The sequence below is a fragment of the Mugil cephalus genome, chromosome 19, assembly GCF_022458985.1.
Source record: "Mugil cephalus isolate CIBA_MC_2020 chromosome 19, CIBA_Mcephalus_1.1, whole genome shotgun sequence".
NCBI classification, from domain to species: domain Eukaryota; kingdom Metazoa; phylum Chordata; class Actinopteri; order Mugiliformes; family Mugilidae; genus Mugil; species Mugil cephalus.
Window position 1 is genome coordinate 22,033,888 of NC_061788.1, and position 20,123 is coordinate 22,054,010.

Here is a 20,123-nt window from a genome sequence, read left to right on the forward strand (position 1 = left end):
GGTACAGATCTTAAATTTGGCACTGAGTAGGAATTTTGGGAGCATTCTTCGGCCACAATTCCACTTGCCTTTTAACCTCCTGTACATGTATGTATTTGTTCACATCTTGCCTTTGTGAGTGTCACTAAAGAAATCCACCAGGTGCTCCCTGCGTGTTGACATCACATTGAACTTCAGTATTATTTACTTACTGTATTGTTTTGTGGAAAATTGTTCTCAGTGGACTTATGATTGACAAAATTGCTTATCCAGCTCAGGTACCACTCTCTCCTCTGTTCATCAGGGGCAGTCTTAACTTGAGCAAGCCAGGTTGACCTGCAGTTAATGTGCAGCATGGCGTTCTGTCATCCATGTGTAACTGACTATCCACAATTATAGACTGTGTATAGAGATGGATGGTGCCTCTCCTCATTACTGATGGCAAAGCACATCAGGCTCCTCCTTGTCGCTGGCTGCTGTATAGGTCGTAATGCTACCCTCTCCATGCTAGTGAAAGGAGCCACACTAAAGAAAAAAAAAAAAATCAAAGTACCCATTAAAGGCATTTTGCCTGAGATTGTTTCTGTAATTTTTGATTTTCATTTTTGATTTCACAGTCAATGTTCTTGTATAATTTGAACAATAAAGAAAATTGTGTTACTGTAAATACAGTATGGTGAGCTGTTTATTTTTAGCTAAAATGTTGGTTGTTGTATATTATGTGCCGCTGAAACTGGTGTCTAACAAAGCATAGCATCAAAAATACAGATACACTGCTAGGTTAGGTAACATACATACATTCCAGGAGCTTCGCCTTTAAGATAAACATGTGTGATTTTAGTGAGCCCGTGGTATTTCATAAATCCCCTGTCCGTGAGCATGTTTTTATAATCTGGTGTCAATGCTACCCTCTTGTGACCAGTGAGCTGAATTACTTAAACCTCTGAAGGGACTTGAGCTGCAACAGGACCCTCTCAGTCATGTGATACAGTAGACATGGAAAAAGAAGGACCAGTCCACTTTCCCTCTCCACTGAACAACACACTCTAAAGAACCACAGGGATGTTTCTAGTGAATGCATCTTAATTCAAGATAAATTCCACTGACTTTGCACAAAAAGAGTAATTCACCATCTCTAGGACATTTCCTGCAGTTTACAAAGTTGTAGGTGTTCTGGGAATATTTGTGAGTTGTCCAATGTGCTTGAGAGAGCTGTGTTTAGAATAGAACTGAATGACCCTTATTGGAATGATAAATGTTAATGCCTGTCGTCATGGAATAACACTTATTGTCAAACAGTACAACAAAATGTGCTTGTGCAACACACATATTCATGTCCACATGCATGCACCCGTACATAAGTATAAGTGTGTGCTAGTTTGGTGTTTCAATGCCCTTTGCTCCTTCTGTCTGACAGTTTACATTCAGGACAGCATGAATTAAGAGCTTCTTCTGGGGCCTCTTTTAAAATGTAAACAGTACATCAGTAGCATCTTATGGCTGTTTGAGGAACTGCAGTCAGTAAACATAACTGGAGTAAGAGTACTTTAATTACAAAAATATTATTATCCCACTATTATAAGAGAAACATTTAATCACATTTATTGACTATGTCTTTCGGACAAACTCAAATGTTTTTAAAACAAAAGTAAAAATGAGCGCTTAATAAAATCTTGGATCCTTCGATCGTCTTGCACAGCTGGTGTAGCTCACCAGACTGCTTACCATTCTATATAACTTGATCATTTATCATCTATGCATGCCACAATCATTTGTCATTTCTAATACTGCGTAACCTTAGACACCACACTCTGCTATTAGACCACTAACAACCATTTATGATCAAGCTGCCACTGTAATATTCAAGAAACCACTGGGAACATCATTTAAAAAAGTTGTGGCTTGTCTCCAACTTGACTTCAGCATACTGGGTTAACATCCAAAACAGCACTGCAGAATTAGAAACTGTAAAATTTCCTTTTGGAAAAACAGCACTTTCAGTTAAAGGCACAACCTTCTGGAATTCTCTCTGTCACGTGTCAAGTAGATTCACGATTTTACAATATTCTCAGCATCATCTCAACTAAGCCCTGGTTAAAGTCTGTTGAGATTCCAATACTCCTGTAGCAACAACTAACTTTAATCAGGTTAAAGTCTGGTTACAGAACTGCAACCATAACATAACATTTATTAAGTAATTTACTTTCAGTTTTCAACATGAACGCAACATCAACCATTCCATGCAATCATGATCTACTGTACATAAAACAGTTTGTAAAGTCTAAACACTGAGACCCAGAACTAAACAGCAGTTAGAAATTAGCCCAAATTGCACTTATTTTTCTAACGAAATCAGATTTTTTAAAAGGATATTTTATTAAATGTAAACATTCTTAATTTAGGTCTACTTGTTCTCCTTTGCACTTAAATTAATGGGAAAATGACTGGTCCGGCCTTTCGAGTTTAAATTGGGCTGAATGTGGCCCCCGAACTAAAACGAGTTTGCCACCCCCGGCATAGATGTTTTCACTTCTCTTCTTCATGAGCAAGTGTTTAGGTTTTATACGTAGGCACGGGGCGGGGGCGACGGTGACGGTGAGGGAAGGGCTCCTCCAGTAGTTACCCGATGATCGTCCCCCCAGTCCTTATGGCACCCTCCTCAAACCGCTAGCTGGCAGCCCACTATGCAGATGCGTACAAAGCAGCCCATATTTTGGATTGGTTCATCGATCGTAGCAATTTCGTGAAGATGCGAGCCTCTTCGGAGCTGTGAAGCGGCGTGGGAAAGCAAACACAGAAAGCAAACACACGTAGACCCGGTCGGATCCAACTGCTACAGCCTCGTTGGGTAAGTGTACACCCCATCTACTTAGCCAACATTAGCTAACTGGTGCAGTTTCGGTTCCTTTAATCGAGGCTGTGGTACTCGCTGCTGTTTGGATATTAAATTGGCTGGAGCACATTTCTTGGTGGAGTATGCTTGGTCGGGTAGCCGGGCCGGATAATCGTAGCTAACATTAACGCCTGACAGCCTCGCTCCGTCGCTGGTCGTAGCTGGTGTCTGGATGCTAGTAGCTAGCGTGCTAGCTTATTAGCTTGTTGGCTGGGTCCTGTGGGATCCTGTACCTAAGCTAGCTCAGCTAACGCTGCGGTCCAGCTACGGTTGGTCGGTTCCAGGACAATAAGAGCGAAAGTTACTGCATAGTAACTTATTATTTGGACGTAGACATCGCTAACATGTCGGGTTATTTATTACTCAACAAACCGTTAGCCATTACAGTTAACGTTAAACCTCTGTAGGGTAGGGTGTATATGTACCAAATTCAGTTGTCCCACTTAATAGTGCTTTTCATCTGAGAGATATCTGTGAAGGTTCTCAGTTATCCAGATCATGGTTTATCCAAAAAGTGTTTAAAAACGCAACTGGACTTGTTGAGTTTGACTCAACAATAATCAAACTCAACAAGTCCAGTTGCTTTTTTTCTTAACGCCTTTTGGATATTCATCAGAGATACTCTGTGTGATTATTAGCTGAAATATAGATCTCCATGTGCCATTGCTGGTTTAGTATGAAGCAGGTTTAATATAACTGTGCACCATTAATGCACTAATTATTTCCTTTACACAATATGTTGTTTTAGAGGTAATTCATGTTGTTTATTCAGTGGTTGCAGTGTAGTATTTAGGGCTGGAAATCAGCATTGACTCCCTGACAAGGGACCAAACTGTGTGTTTTGTTTTTAAATTGCAGTCATATTTGAATGCAGCAAAAGTAATCACTTAAAGACACTGAGGAAGCCAGGCTGCGCACAGATTCCAGCTTGGATTTAAAGTGTAATTTGCCAAAGCCAACATCTTGCTCACAGCACACATTGTCTTACATACTGTTTGCTCAGATCAGTCCCTATGAGTGCACTCATTCACATGGACATCACAAACTAGATTCCCCCTGGGAATAAGGTTAACAAAAGTGTGGTCTTGTCAACAGTCAGGCCAAATTGTGTGCATTGGTTTATGCATTACTTGTCAAGTCGGACTGATTTGTAGACTCATTTCGTATTTATGTAAACTATCTTTCTGGACATTTGACTTTCAATTGCCAATGTCCCGATTAGGACAAAACAGTGGGTTAATAGTTACAGCTGGTGCATGCGAGATGTGCATGCATGGTTTGACTTATCCTTTTAGTTTAATCAGCTAAATCGAGCTCCACAACGCAGTGGTACTTCTGTCATTTTGCCATGCCTAACACTCTAATGCTGCCTGCCCTCATAGATTGGGAATAGCTACAAGCTTTAGTCCTTTTGTACGGTTAGGTCTGTACACTCTTGGATACTGACATGATTGTTGCTATTTTGGTTTGCACCAAAACTTACTGAAATCGTGGTGATATAATGGATATCATCTTAATGTGCAGACTCTCAACTTTGGTTTGAGGAATTGAACAAACATACCATAGGAAATGTTTCCAACATCATTTTCGCACTATCCTTTGCAGGCAATGTCTGAAGTCTGGAACCAGTAGACGTCAGCAAACAATGGGATTTTCTCTCTTGTGATGCTTTGCAAGGTCTTTATTAGGGCTGGGTATAGCTACTGATCCTGAATCAGTTTGAGTCTGATTCACAAGGTCTCAGTTTGATTTGATTTGCTTCAGTTCAGTGTTGATTTATTAAGACACATTTCAGTTTCAAAACAATTTAGTGGCATTATGAAAGTGATTTTCATAAAACCATTTGTAGTATTTCGTCGGTATTTTACTTCTCATTAGCACATCTTGCATATGGCTTTGCCTTTGTTGAGGACGTATCTGTTGTCATACATTTTTTTTGTCAAACTTGTTGCCACACCTTGGCTTCAGTCCCTTTATGCCCCACGAATGTAGACTGATCTTATTTTGAGGTGTTATGGAGCTGCAGCAAAATTTCTCATGAGGATGCAGGAAATTACATATATTGGAAAAATCAATCCAAGAAATCCACAAATAAGTATCAGATCTTTTAAAAAAAGATTGATTTGAATCCTGGCCCTAACCGTATTGCACCTCTCTTCTGTTTGTTCTTGGGTCTTCTACATTCACTTAATAAAAATCCCTTTCCGCCTGATTTGCCCATAGTAGAATTCCCCCTTCTCTTCCTACAAATTAGTCTTTGGCCTTCAGACTTGTGTCACCTCAATAGACGCTAGAGATCCAGTTCCCCGCATGTGTGCACATTCTATCACATACAGTCTCCGTCGCAGTTTACATATGGTGTTATATGTTAGTTTGTTTTTTTCATTCCAGTTTGATCTTAGTTTCATCTGTTCAAAAGGCACTGTTCCTGACCTGTTCTGGGTTTTTTTTTTTCTTTGGACAAGCCTGATCTTGTCTTTTGATTCTTGAGGCTTATGAATCCTTTGATGATGGGTGTTAGGTAACTGTGTTAATCTTCGTGTTTTTTTTTTTGGTATGATAGACTTGGATTATGAAATTTTGATCTCCTTGAGAGTGTTCTTCCCTTGACTAGATGTTGTGAAGTGATCTATCGTTACCATGGCAAGTGTCCTGCTGTCATCCACCACTGTAGTCTTTTGTAGACATTAGTTTATTTTTGTGTTGCTGGGCTCTATATTGTGTGCTTTTTTTCTCAGCAGGGTGTACAGAAAGTTCCTGCGCCCAGAACCCAGAATTCCTGCGCGTTCTGGGTGTGTTTTAAACCCAAGTTCATACAACTGTAACTTGAATATGTTTTGGGAATACATAAAATGACAAAAATAGTTATAAACATGTCAGTCACATGAGCTTAACTGTAAGCTTGGCAGAGCTTGTCACTGACCCTTAAAAATTCAGGTTATAAACTGCAGCTAATTTTGTAATATCTATATCCTAAACCTTTGACCGCAACATTTCATTGTGGGAGTGAGGATAGTTATTGGCCTTTCATATTTCTAAATTGTGTCTGGCCACAGTTCATGAATGTCATGAATATTATGAACACAAAATGAATGAGTAGACCAGAGGCATTAGCAAAACAGATTACTAAGAAACTGACGCCGAATGGAGCTGTCCAATCCATTAATTTAGAATAACTCTGGCATTCAGCACTCCTACGGCAGCTGGAGGAGGAAGACAGCATCTACGTGGCTTCTCCTCCCATTAGCACAAATAGAATGTACTTTTTTGTTGGGTTTTATGAACTCAGTAAATATATTGTACTTAAGTAGATTAAACACAAACACAAAACTTTTCTTTTCTCATCACACTCTGATCAGCCACAACATTTAAACCACTGACTGGTGAAGTAAACAATATTGACAATATTGTAACCATGCTCTACTGAGAAACTTTTGGACCTGGCATTCATGTAGATGTTACATAGACATGTACCACTCACTTAGACCAGACCAGGCACCCCCACCTCATAGTAATGACACTCCAGGAGGATGCAGCCTGACACAGACACACACAAAAGCTTTAGGAATAATTTAAGAAACATGAAGAACAGCACAAGGTGTTGACCTGGCCTCCAAAATTTACTAGATCCCAAACTGATCAAGTATCTGTGGGGTTAATCACAGAGGCCCCTCCCCTCAACTCATAGGACCCGAAGACCCTCACTAACAACATTCGTTTACCAGACACCACAGGATGCCCTCAGAAGGTCCATGTCCATTCTCTGATTAGTCACAACTGTTTTGGAGGCAAAAGAGAGACCTTCACAATAATAGACAGGTGGTCATAATACTGTGGATGATTCGTGTGCATCACCAGTAAGGAAGTTCTATGACCACAGCCAGTAATTCTAGTTGTCTCTCAATGTCAGGTTCTACAATGATGCAGTCCAGAAAATTTGCATCCTTCTCCTCATTGAGCCAAGTCTCAATATATCGCTTGCAGTAATTCTTTTAATCCAACTGTTTTAAACAAAATCAGATTAGTTTGTAATAAACCTCCTGCTATTGAAATGTATTATAGATATGGCTCCATTGATTTTCACATTTCTATATCAAACCTTTTCTCTCGCGTTTTATTTCTCTCTGGAGAGAAGACTGTGGTAGTCAAGGAGATGCAATGCAGGAGGCCTCTGTTGTCCAGGCAGCTTCAAGGAGTGTTTCTTCTCTGTGTAAATGTCACACTGACATTTTTAACACTGGCTTCTTATTAACATGCGTCTGCGTTGCAGTTCATAACAAGACTTTTAGTCACAATTGTGAAAATCGTCTGCACGCCACAGTTCACATTCTGTTAAGTCACATTAGTAAGGTCTTTCCTCAATCCAAAAGAGGCTTTAAGTGCTAATTCTGTGGCTCTGTGGCTTGGTCAGACACATCTGTAGATGTGGTATTATGTTTTGTCAGTTTGCGGGACATTGTGGTGAAGTTCTGTTTTTTTTAATGTGATGTCATGCAAAGAGAATGTTTGTTTGTCTTTGAGGGTTTGGCAGTTTCACACAGTATGACGTCACACTGCATGGATTTAGGTTAGAGCACACGCTAAGGTTAGAGACAGAGAACCTGATACCTGATACATAGAGTCCCTGACAAAAGTCTCCTCGTACAAGGACATGGTAACTTAAAATGGCAGATAACTTTATTTCTAATCATTCAGTTGTTACAACAAATGGTTAATTTTAATGTCAAGGGCCTTCATATTAATAGCTTAATAAAAGTCTTGTTGCGTCTATAACTGATTCAACCAATCAGTGATTAGAGCTTCACCTTTGACAAATACTGTAATTAACACATTACTAGATTTGTGTGATGAGAAGCATGATTCAGGATATTAATTTTTTTATCAAGGCACCATGACTTTATGTTCTGATGTTATCGTAGCATCGTTTGTGTATTCAAAATAAAGTATAATTTCTTCAATACATTATTTGTGTATGTGACAAGACTTTTGTCCAAGCAAAAGTTATTATTTGTTGTTCCTACACCTTGGATAAGCGACGAGTCTTTTGTCAGGGACTTTACATTTACCATTTTCTGAAGCACAAAGAAGTTTCTTACCATTATTAAAACACAAAGCTCCACAACGTCACTCTCTGTCTCTTTGTACTTTCACATCATTATGTATTATACAGCTGGTATATAGAAGACTGGTGTGACAGACTCGTTTGAGTCATGTATATACTTTGACAGAAGTAAATTTGTTGATGAGAACCGCCAGGTTTGGTATATGCCATGTCCTTTTGGACCACTGCAGTTGTAAGAGGTGGGGATGAGGCTTCAGTGGTAGAATATGTTTTAAAATATGTCAGTGAAGCAGTCAAGCGACTGCATTCTTCTTCCTCTTTGGTTACTGAAGATGGTTCCATACATGTCCTGCCGTGATTGGAGCTGTAGGAAACATTCATCTATGCCTAAACAAATAAAGTAGAAAAAAGCATATTCCACGTCTCAAAGGAACTGGACGTGTCAGGCTGTGCCTATTCTCCTATTGTCCTAGTTTCAAGGCCACTTTCCAAGAAAGTAAGTTTTTAAACAGTTTTTTTTGTTTTGTTTGTTTTGTTTTGTTGTTGTTGTTTTGCAGTACTCTTCAAAGATGCCTGAGGTCCGGGACCTTTCTGAAGCTTTGCCAGAGATGCCGATGGACCCGATCACTGGAGTTGGAGTGGTAGCCTCCAGGAACAGGGCACCCACAGGATATGATGTGGTAAACCTCAGAACACAACTCAGGACAGATGGACTTTTAAATTTCCAATTTACCATGCACAACCGCTATTAATTGGGATTATGTGCACCAAAGTATTTATTTAAGCTCTAGTCACGGTCATCATAATAACTTTTAAGCACATTTGATGTGATTTAAGAAGGGCAAATGTGAATGTATGAAATCTAGTTGTGAATTGTCTTTTGTTATTGTCTTACGGTGTGATCAACAACCACTGTTTTTAAATAACAATCAAGCAGCACTAAGAGGGCTTTGGTAACTGGCAAAATATCATGATACTGAAATGATACAGTCTGATAGATTTAGCCTTTTACAGTTTTTTTTTTTTTTGACTAAACAGGGCTAAACCGCAACACCACCTGAGTGTCATTACTTTGATTGGAAACACTTCTGAACAGATGGATCTAATTTGGCCTTGAAATTAGCTTGTAAATCCTGAAGTACATTTAATTTGCAACTCGCGGATGTGTAATTTTCGCTCATTTTTCTGAATAAGAAAATAAACAAGTATACTGTTTTTGTTTCATTTGTTAAATTGTGAGCTTTCACAACTTGTGTGAAAGTCCGCTGGTGTTTAGAGTTATTTTTATGCAGAAATGTTAATGTTTTATATAGGAAAAATAAAGTGACACAATCATTGATGTGGACCTACACCGCTTTACAAATAAATGACGTATGAAGTTAACCAAGCCTTATGCTAGACTTATGTTAGCCAGTTATCTAGACTAAAGCCTTAGAAAAAAAGCAGCTACCGTCATCTATACTGTGAAACCTGTGTGTGCATGTAATTTCTGTCCATGTAGATAGACAAATTTTATTGACACATAACTTTGCCTCGGTTATTACTAAGTTATTATGGCTAGTGTTACAATGATAATACTAAATAACAGTAAGATTAGTTTCATTGTCACTATTTCAGAGTTTTTCGAAATTTTGAGTAATTTCAAACTTTTAGCGTCGATGGATGAACACAGAGACTGAGGAGAAGGTAAACACAGCTCCATGACTGATGAGGTGATTGGGCTACAAAATATTTTACAGGCTCATTTAAGATATTTAAAGTAGGTAGACGCTGGGATATTTAAGTGAGGACCGTTTACATTTTGACAGAGATTGGCAATAACATTTCTAGGACCGTTAATGGTGAAAATAAGACATTTATTTGAACATAGCACATCCGCCCCATAGGGTTACACTGTAGAATCTTCCCTCCAAGGTATCTAACATGGCTCCCATGATTTGAGTTGGACAGACTCCCTCTAATATACGACTGTGTTTACCACAAGCTGAGGCTGCCACCATGTGGTTGACGTTAAACATGCAATAACTTTTATTTTTCAGTGCACTGTAAATAAGAACACAAGTGCTTAAGTAGTTTCAAGATGATGTTTTATGGTAATGATTTAAAGAAATCAATCCAAGCTGATGTGATTTAAAATGACCGAATGCCTCAAATATAGGGTACATTTAAAAAAATGCAAAGTTCGACAGTGTGTGATTTCAAAGTGTCCTTAACTTGTTGAGGAAATTTAAAGTTAAGTTGTCAAATATATATGCTGCCTAGATCAGAGCGTCACACTGTCAACTAGCTATTGTGCGCAACAATGGTTGTCGAGACTGGTTAAAAGAACCCTGATGTAAAAACATCTCCGTTCTGTTGAAACTGCCTCCGTTTCACGATCCCTCCTCCCCTGATTTATGTGCTATCAGGTTTCTACAACAACAGATGGCCTGGATGCTGACCTGTGGAAGGATGGCCTTTTTAAGTCCAAGGTGACCCGCTACCTCTGCTTCACCAGGGTTTTCTCTAAAGAAAACGTAAGTTAATTTACGCATAACAATATTAGATTGACTTCCTGAATTATTCTCATCTAGTATCTCTATTTGGTCCTAATGTTTGTCCTTTCCTCTATGCTCTTCTCCCTAGAGTCATTTAGGTAATGTTCTTGTGGACATGAAGCTGATTGATATAAAGGACACTTTGCCTGTAGGTTTCATCCCGATCCAGGAGACCATTGACACTCGTAAGTTACCAGCTCACCTACAAAGACACTGACATCACTGTGTGGCCGGTATGTCTGGAAAACACTGAAATATTTAACCTCTGAATCTTGTTGGGCCCTACTCACGAGATGTTTTCCAGGCTGTACTTATATAATGAGCAGACTGTATATATTTAATGTGCAGTGGAGGGACTCTCATTCTGTACTGTCTACCACAGAGGAGCAGGCCTTTAGGAAGAGGCGACTCTGCATCAAGTTTATTCCTCGAGACTCCACAGAGGCAGCCATCTGCGACATCCGCATCCTGGGACGCTCCAAGCAGGCCCCTCCTCAGTATACCTTTATAGGGTGAGCAGCTCTGGATGAAATGTCTTGCTTCCAGACTTGACACATGGCTGTCTGATGGAAATCTAAATAAGGGTCAAATTATACTAAACCTGTAAATCAAAGAATATCAGACATCAAGAGTTAGGGAAGTCATTAGACAGAGAGTCAGGCGTTTGAAAGATATCTGGCGTTGGTAATACTTTAATCAAACAAAGGGCAGTAGCATGACCAGTTGCTCAAACCTACCAAAACCACAGAAGAAGAAGACAAAGTGGTTGCACACTTAAATAAATATAAAATATAAAATATAAACTACTCCCAACTGTGGCTGAGTCCTGAATATTTGGACCATTATGTTGAATTTAGTCTGATGGTTTGTTGGTGATCAGAGGCTGGTAGTTGTCGTCGTCGTGTCCTCGTCAGTTGTTTTTGAGAAAAGAAATGCATCTAATAGGTGCTTTCCAGAACATTTATATGTTTTTAGCAGATTGTCTCTGCACATGTAGAACGATGGAACTAAACAAAAATGTTTGTGAGCATTCGCTCTGTGTGAGTGGAAGCAGCCTTTAGCAGTGGTCAGCATCACAGCTTGAAAGTTCTGGGTTAAAACATAGTATGCTATTTAATGCCAGAATATAGTAAAAATATCCTAATTAATTACACTTAATTAATCAGAGCTTCAGTTTAATAGCATCATTTGGTGAAACTCAACGTTTAAAATGGGTTCTTCATTCATATTCTTTAAATGTGTCATATTTTTCTTATAACATAAATAAGAAGAAGTTAAGTAATGTTTTAGTACTACAATCAATTACTCGGATAATAGTTTATACTTTAATTTAAAAAAAAAAAAGATTAGATTAGTTGTCTAATCGAAAAATGATTAAAAGATTCATCGATTACAATTCTGTCATCATTTATTGCAGCTCCATTTGGGCTTAGCCCTGCCATTTTTCAACCTTGTGTTAGAAAGTCTTTTCTGCTCCTTAATATTTCTTAATCATGTGTGTAAATTATTGTTTGACAGAGAGCTCAACAACATGGGAATCTGGTATCGCATGGGGAATGTACCCCGGGCCCAGGACTCCACACAGATGCCAGCCACCAACAACATTCAGAATGTGAACTCCTCCTCCAGCTCAGCCCCGGTCCCCCCAGCTCCGATGCTCAAGTATGTCCATCTAATGATGTGTGTACGCAGGTGTGTCTGATGCTGCCACCAGGTATCTATGTCACAAGTGGCAGCATCAAAATCTGTGCTCCTTTAATTTTTGGAAAAGACCTGACAAACAACTTATTTGAAAGAGAGTTTCTGTATGTAGCCATGTTTTGTGCCTCTCTCGTTTGTACTTCTTTGTGGATTTTTTTCTAAAGGCGACATCTGCTGTGGTTATTCTGCTAATCAACATTGGACTCACAGGGGGCAGCTCACTGTTGGCTTGTTGGAGGACCGCATGCAAGCATTTTTTATAGCCACTAAATGTTACTGTGAGGCAGAGTTAAGAAAATAAGCATCAATGCTGAATTAGCCTGGTGTTACCAGACTCGATTCTTGTCAGAATATGAGTCTGGTCTCCATTTGGATTTCATTATGGGGCATGTTTCAACCATAAACTGTATGTAAATAAGAGCAACGCGTTCCCCCTTCCTTGCATTGGTCAAACTGACACTGGTTTACTGGGATGTAGGCAGTGCCATCTTGCAAGTTGGGAGTGGAGCAACGTGGAGCCGCATTATTGATTATCTGTTTTGTTGTAAACAAATTTAAATCTGATATGTATGATTTGTTTAATGCTTGAATACCTTTACTGTGAGAATCACAGAAAACACATCGATTTCAAAAATGAGGTTCAAACTTTAATTTTATGTAAGGATACACCCCTAATATATACACATGAAGCTCAGACCTGAATGAAGGCAAGAGGGCGTTCACTGTCAATCAACATCCTTTCTTCAAGGAAAGGGAAACAGAACTATCTTTAGATCACAGTGAACTAAGAAAATGAGGCAAACCACAATGAGAGGCAGAGTCTGATTGCTGTCATGTGGACATTAAGAAAGGAGGAATGTTTTTTGCTTTGAAACTTTCTAATGGCTCCAATTACTTTTCTTTATTTGTGATGATGTGCTCCATTTTTTGAGACATTAGCAATGATGGTTGCATTCAATACACCAAATATACAACTTAAATCTGGTCATCCAAATTTCACATTCAAGTGAATATTTTTCATTTTAGTAGTTTAATGTACGTTTAATGCTCCTCCAGGCTTAGAGTGCACAGAGTATCTAATCCAATGTTGACTTGTAGCCATCAATAGATTTGCAGATTCTGTTTTATCTCCATTAAACAAACCAGATGCTATTTGTCTTTGTTTTCCTTTTTGCTTGAAGGCATATTTCCATGACACTCCCTGCCAGCTTCAGAGGGAAGAACACTACCAGACCAGACTATGAGCACCAGAACTCCAACCTGTATGCTATCTCAGGTCAGCATGGTCCACCCCACACACAATCACTCCTCTTTGAATTGTTCCACTCGAACACATGCCACACATGGCGTGTTCTTAATGTAAAGAAATGGGATTTTAATTCACCTTAATGATTGTGTAAGAAGAACTTGTTTTAGTTTTAGAGCTTTGGCTTAGCTACACATCTTTACACTTCTCTTCAGAAGGTTTACATTGGGGATCCTATATTAATAATTAGGTGAGTTTAAAGTTATGTTTTATGTATCTATGGCTTCTTAGTATGCAAAATTATCTCTTGAGAATTCATAAGACTCTCATTTCATTTTCTTCAACAATTGTAGAAATGTTATTAGGCAATTCTGTGGATTAGTCCAGGGCCAATGCTAAAGTCAATAAAAATCCCATCCTTTCATTATTGAACTTAGTTGTGTATTATTTGTAGTTTTGACAACTCCACATATTATTTCTGGGTTGTATTGGATGTTTATTTTAATACATGAAATATTTGCATTTTATAATTCCATTCAGTTCAATTAAATTTTATTTATAACTATACAAATTGTCTCAAGGCGCTATACAAAACCCGGTCTGAAAGCCCCAGAGAAAGCCTGTAGGCAAGAAAAACCCTTAACAGGGAGAAAGCTTGAGCCGAAATGAAGGAATTTAGCTACTTAATTTAAGCTACTGTGATCAATTAATTTCCCTTGTGGATCATTAAAGTCTGTCTAAGTCTAAGGGCCCATCTGATTGGATGGATGAGGACATGTCAAGGGATTTACCAAAAATTTTATTGTCATTGACTTTTATCAATATTATGCTGTTTAAATGTAACTTACTTTTTCTTTCTTCTTAATTTGTTAAGTTATTGTTATCATCTTTACTGTGATTAGTTCTTTTTTTATATATTTTTTTTTTATTACTGTAGTTCTGTGACCTAATTTCTTTGAACTCTTTCAGCAATGGATGGAGTGCCTTTCATGATCTCTGAGAAGTTTGCCTGCGCCTCATCTGATGTAAGTTGCCAGAGTCAGTCATTCTGTAGCTGTAGTTATTGATGTGCTTTCACATCTTGCCTGAAGTTCTGCACCTCCAGTGCCACTGAATATATGTATGCTGTTTATACACAGAAAGCCAAAGCTCGTGGAGATAACATTGATCCTCTTGTTACGATGCTATGTTCTACCAGGAGATATTGGGTGCTGGCATTTGTGCAGATGTTGCTTAGACTTATACCATGCACCTAAACATTGTTCAATTCAATTTTCAATTCAGTTTTATGTTATTTTTATACCACCACATAGATGTGACTCTTGGGTTAAAAGCAGAGACGGTCTCTGCCTCCTGAACCCAAACTGGGAGTTGTTTCTACTGAAGAGTGGCTCGACCATTTGCTTTTTGAAACTCGTAGAAACACAAGTAAGCCTTCCCTTTGAGAGTGAGGCAATGTACACTATATTGCCAAAAATATTTGCTCACCAAGCCAAATAACTGAATTCAGGTGTTCCAGTCACTTCCATTACCACATGTGTATAAAACCAAATACTTAGACATGCAGACTGCTCCTACAAATATTTGTGAAAGAATGGGTCGCTGTCAGGAGCTCAGTGAATGGTACTGTGATAGGATCAGTGGAATTATAACAAAGTGGAAGCGATTGGAAATGACAGCAACTCAGCCACAAAGTGGCAGGCCAGGTAAAATGACAGAGCAGGGTCAGCTCTGTTTTCTACAGAGTTGCTACAGACCTCCAAACTTCATGTAGCTTTCAGATTAGCTCAAGAACAGTGTAGAGAGCTTCATAGAATGGGTTTCTATGGTCAAGCAGCTGCATCAACTGCATACATCACCATGTGCAATGCAAAGCATGAGATGCAGTGATATAAAACAAGCTGCCACTAGACTCTAAAGCAGTGGAGACATTCTCTGGAGTGACAAATCGCGCTTCTCCATCTGGTAATATGATGGGCCAATCTGGGTTTAATGGTTGCCAGGAGAACGGTACTTGTCTGACTGCATTGTGTGAAGTTTGGTGAAGGGGGGTTATGGTATGGGGCTGGGCTTGGCCCCTTAGTTCCAGTGAAAGGAACTCTGAATGCTTCAACATACCCAGAGATGTTGAACAATTCCATGCTCCCAACTTTATGGGAAGAGTTTGGGGATGACCCCTTCCTGTTCCAACATGACTCTTCACCAGTGCACAAAGAAGGTCCATAAAGACATGGATGAGGGAGTTTGGCGTGGAAGAGCTTGACTGGACTGCATGGAGTCCTGACCTCAAAGCGACAAAACACCTTTGGAATGAATTACATGAAGACTGCAGGCCAGGTCTTCTTGTCCAACATCAGTATTTGACCTAATGAATGTGTTTCTAGAAGAATGGCCAAAAATTCCCATCCCCTTGATGGGTCAGAGCTGTTTTAGTCACCAGAAGACGCCTACACAATATTAGGCAGATGGTTTTAATGGTTTGGCTGTTATGCTATATGCTAAATACTGACTAACCAGTGTGAAAGGATTGTCTAATTTGACTGCTGACATTAACTTTGAAATAGGGAGAAATGAAATGAAAGAATTGAATAGAAAGCACTTGAAGCTTCTAACCAACCATTTCTGCTCTCTATGTGCAGCTGCAGCAGGTGGATCTGATGGGCATCACAATCAAGTCTCTGGCTGACATAGAGAAAGAGGTGAGAAGGCAAATGATACTTTCTGATAGTTTCTACGGTTCCGATAACATTCAAGGAGAATTCTTCTCAGGCGTCATTTTATAGTGGTTGTAGAAGCAAATGCTATGGATGTTGAAGACTGAGTGTGGATAAAATTCAAAACATTCCTAATAACTGATGATGTATGATTGCTTTGAAAAAAAAATGTTCCTACAATGTGTCCACCAGAGGTCAGCGTGGTCCTTGTAATCTGCTGTTGGTGCTTGTTGTGAATTGCTGACATGCTTGCAGAGGACTGTGAGAGTTAGATTCAATAAACGATGGATGAGTTCTGTCAGACTATGTTACAATGTAATAACATTTGATCCTGCCTGTGTCAGTATGATTACAGTTTCCGCACAGAGCACAGTGCAGCAGCTCGCCTCCCTCCCAGTCCAACACGGACCTCCCTGAGCTCCGAGGCCTGAACATCCTTTCCCTAACAACACTAGTCCCTATGGACACCAACAAGAGAGACTTGTACACAACTACTGAGAACCTTCCCACAACAAACAGTGAAATTCACCTCTTCAAGCTAACTGTACTGAGAAGAAAAACAAAAATGAACAACAATGAATTTTCTAACTTCTGGGACATGTTGTGGTCTCTTTGTGTTTCTGGAAAAGGAAACTGAAACTATTGGAAGTCAGTGGGTCAAGCAGAAACCACTACATGCAACATTGAGGAGTGTGCTTTTAAAATGACGTGGAGAACACACCTTTTAAGCTCAAGGAACTATTGAGGAGTCACACTCATGGTTTTAAAATGTTTTTTTTAAAGAGAGTCATTAAGTGTTATTTCCTTATAATACAAAAGGTCATTATTCATCTTAATAACTTGTTACATACTATATAAAAGGATTACAAGGGTTCTTTATTCTGATGGAGGATACACATTAGGGTCTTTGAAGTGACCTTTGTGTGAAAGCAGATGTCATATATGCCTTTCTTGTTCATGACATACCGGCTGCTACCCTCTGAAAGAACCAGGAAGGCAGTTCAAGTGTTAGAAAATACAAAGGAAGATATAGGATTTTGGATTATGTTATTAAGCTTGTAGTGGTTTTCTTGTTTTGGAATGATTGTCATTGTACTTTAGATGTTACTGTAATATACTGGTGTGACTGTGAGTGCACTTTGTGTTGGGAATTTAAGCGTGCTTCCTGTTTGCCGAAGACATTCTGTTAACCACTCTTTCACTTTCTCTGAGCCAGCTGCTTGGATTACACATGGAGCCGCTGTTATTGTTTAAAGGTTGCTAAAGCAGGACACTTGCTACTCTGCTGGACTACACATACCACTAATATGATTTTTGTCAATACGTCTGATGTGTTAATGGGTTTGGAATTGAAATCTGATTTGGTTCCAAACTATCACACTATACCAAACTAATAACTTATAACACTCATCCAGTTCCAACTATGAATATGAACATTAAACAAAAAGCTCTGAAACATTTTGGGTGATTAGTGCATTTGGTTGGGAAAACATTTAGGTTTCATGTCCAGCCCTGATGACTTTATAATGTCCTTATTCTATTCACTGTTTGAGGTTACTTTCTGAAGTGTAATCTAAAGAACAAGAAGATGTTACATATGTTTGTCACAAAAGTGCTCTTGATTTTAAGAGTGCGTTTGTTACATGTGGGGGGAGAAAAAAAAACATGCATTCAGTTCCTTTTTATTTTCTCTGCCCTTTCAGACTTGGTGTGTTTTAGTATTTTTTTTTTTTAGTGTTTTTATTTGTTATACACATTATGACCACTGAGTTAATTTCTTATGAGCGTGATGGGTTTTCCCCCCCAGAAGGGGTCAGTGCTGAGTCACATGGCCATAGGGCTCCTTGGCTCCTTCCCCACCAACAAAACCACTAGATCAGGCATGCCATTTTTTTGTTTTTGTTTTTGGGAATTGTGCTAGATTTTCCTTGTAATAGTGTAATAGTTTAAACTACCTACCGCAGATCCATTTTTTTTTTTTAATTGTATTTGACATTGATGCATCATCCCTCTCATGTCGATTGGATACGACAGTACGATAAGAGTGATGTCATAATCACAGATCTTCTGCGCTTCTCTAACAAAATGCATTTATTCTTTGACACTATTTTTCTTTTTTTTTTTTTCTGTCAGTAAAACTCAACATTTCTTAAAGATTTTTCAGATAAATTTACTGCCAGCTGCGTAAGTTGAATAATTTAATTTTTAGTGAAAACATCTTTGCCAGCATGAAAGATGTGAAGTGGCTGAACCAAAATTGTGTGGTTTCGTTTATTTTTTCCCCATGTAGTGTGTTATAGTGGACATAACTAAAACAATGATAACTGGACAACTGTCTTGTTTTAAATATAAAACAGACATGTTTGTGCATGTCTTGAGCATGTCTCAGCCTCCAACTTCCCCTGTTCCATCAGAGGTGTGCGCCCATTGATGAACCATCCACTGTTTCTCCTTTCAAATTTTAAACATTTTCCAATACAAGCCAGCCGGCCACTCTCAGACATGGTACTTTTCAACACAGATTTTTGGTTCCTGAAGTCACTCCTTGACTTCTCTTCCCTTTTGAAAGATGGTGATCTATGATTTGTTTAGAGAAGAGCAGGAAAATGAGCAGAACATGACTCTGTTCTGCTCACTTTTAACTGTACAGTGCCCGTAACAAATGTAAATTGCATCAAGGTGCATTACACAACTGAGAGCCTGAACCCCCCCTTAATGATGGAGAGGCCTGCTGGATAGAGAGATGTCATTGTTATTGGGAAGGAAGTAAGGCTGTGTACATTTACATTATACTAAATTTACAATACAAGTCAATATTTATCTTAAAAACTGTCCGTTTATTTGTTCAGCAATACAGTGATGTATACTCGAGGATTGTGGGAAAGGTCAATGATCCTGTCTTATTTTGCTGCCATTTGTTTCACAACACTAAAATTCAGTATGTTGTGTTATTCCGCAAAGTTACCATGGCATTAATTGATGGATTCCCTCCCGTTGCTTTGTCTGTGTTTGTCTAATTTATTAGTCATTTCAGTATTGTGATCATGTTGTCTTAAAGGTTTTGTTTTCAAAACTGTATCATGAAACTGTCAAATGCACTGCTGACATTATTAATGGGGATGAAAAGATGAATGGCTCATGTCCAGGTGAAGCTCTGTGTCTTTAAACTACACATGTATCATTTCTCAGATGTAGTGTTTGTGTCCAGCCAATTTCGCTGAAACATTTAGTAGTTAACTAATACGGCGTCTGCATTAACGACTTGTAACAATCCTGCTTTGTGGTGTCTGTTAGTCTGCATGCACGGTGACACGATGAGATGTCAAAGGTTTCAATATGACAGTTATTTTTATAGGTTACTGATCAAAGGTCACAGATTTTGTCTCATGAATAGATTTTATTCACTAAAGAACGAACAAAAACAGCATTTCGTTGAATTTGTATTACGAGGAAGTTTTATTAAACTGTGATGAGCTGAATCCTTGATTGTCTGGGTTTTATTTTGGCTTCATGTCACTCAGGTTGAAGACTTGCTGATACTGGATTATGTACTCCATTCTCCCTCCTGGATTGGATTTCTGGTCCTCAGCACTGGGACATCTCAAGAGACACACTGGCCTGCCCCAATAATGTTAAACACGCCTAAGAAGAATTTTCACTAATTATTGCACCACAGTCTGAGTGGTTTAGGTCTATCTTGTTGGCAATCTGAATAATGTCCAAGCATGTGTTGAGCTATTGTTTAAAATATATGGTATATGGTGTGTACAGTTTCGACATTAGAAAATCTGACAGCATTCTGTCACAGAACACCCTCAGAAGCCCCGTGTCCATTCACTGATAAGTCACAGCTGTTTTGGAGACTCAAGGGAGAAACAACACAATATTAGGAAGGTGGTCATAATGGTGTCATTGCCTCAAAATAACTAAGTAAAAAAATGTAACATGGTTTATTACAACTCATGTAGTTTAAGTACCACTTAATTATTGC

General features: G+C 38.8%; 1 protein-coding gene across 1 annotated transcript; it reads left to right on the forward strand.

The window, feature by feature from the left end:
* Window positions 1-2,569: 2,569 nt before the first annotated feature.
* On the forward strand, window positions 2,570-19,611 carry mvb12ba (multivesicular body subunit 12Ba). The gene is made up of 10 exons (XM_047569940.1): window positions 2,570-2,827; window positions 8,492-8,614; window positions 10,343-10,450; window positions 10,560-10,656; window positions 10,854-10,983; window positions 11,990-12,133; window positions 13,354-13,448; window positions 14,388-14,443; window positions 16,058-16,117; window positions 16,477-19,611. The coding sequence occupies exons 2-10, from the start codon at window positions 8,504-8,506 to the stop codon at window positions 16,561-16,563; spliced, it is 888 nt and encodes a 295-aa protein (XP_047425896.1). The 5' UTR covers window positions 2,570-2,827; window positions 8,492-8,503; the 3' UTR covers window positions 16,564-19,611.
* Window positions 19,612-20,123: the final 512 nt, after the last annotated feature.

Excerpts from the sequence above, each read along its gene's own strand:
- mvb12ba (XM_047569940.1), top strand. The coding sequence starts at position 8,504 with ATGCCTGAGGTCCGGGACCTTTCTGAAGCTTTGCCAGAGATGCCGATG. Across the intron at positions 13,449-14,387 it reads CAACCTGTATGCTATCTCAG|CAATGGATGGAGTGCCTTTC; the intron begins GTCAGCATGGTC and ends GAACTCTTTCAG. Across the intron at positions 14,444-16,057 it reads TTGCCTGCGCCTCATCTGAT|CTGCAGCAGGTGGATCTGAT; the intron begins GTAAGTTGCCAG and ends CTCTATGTGCAG.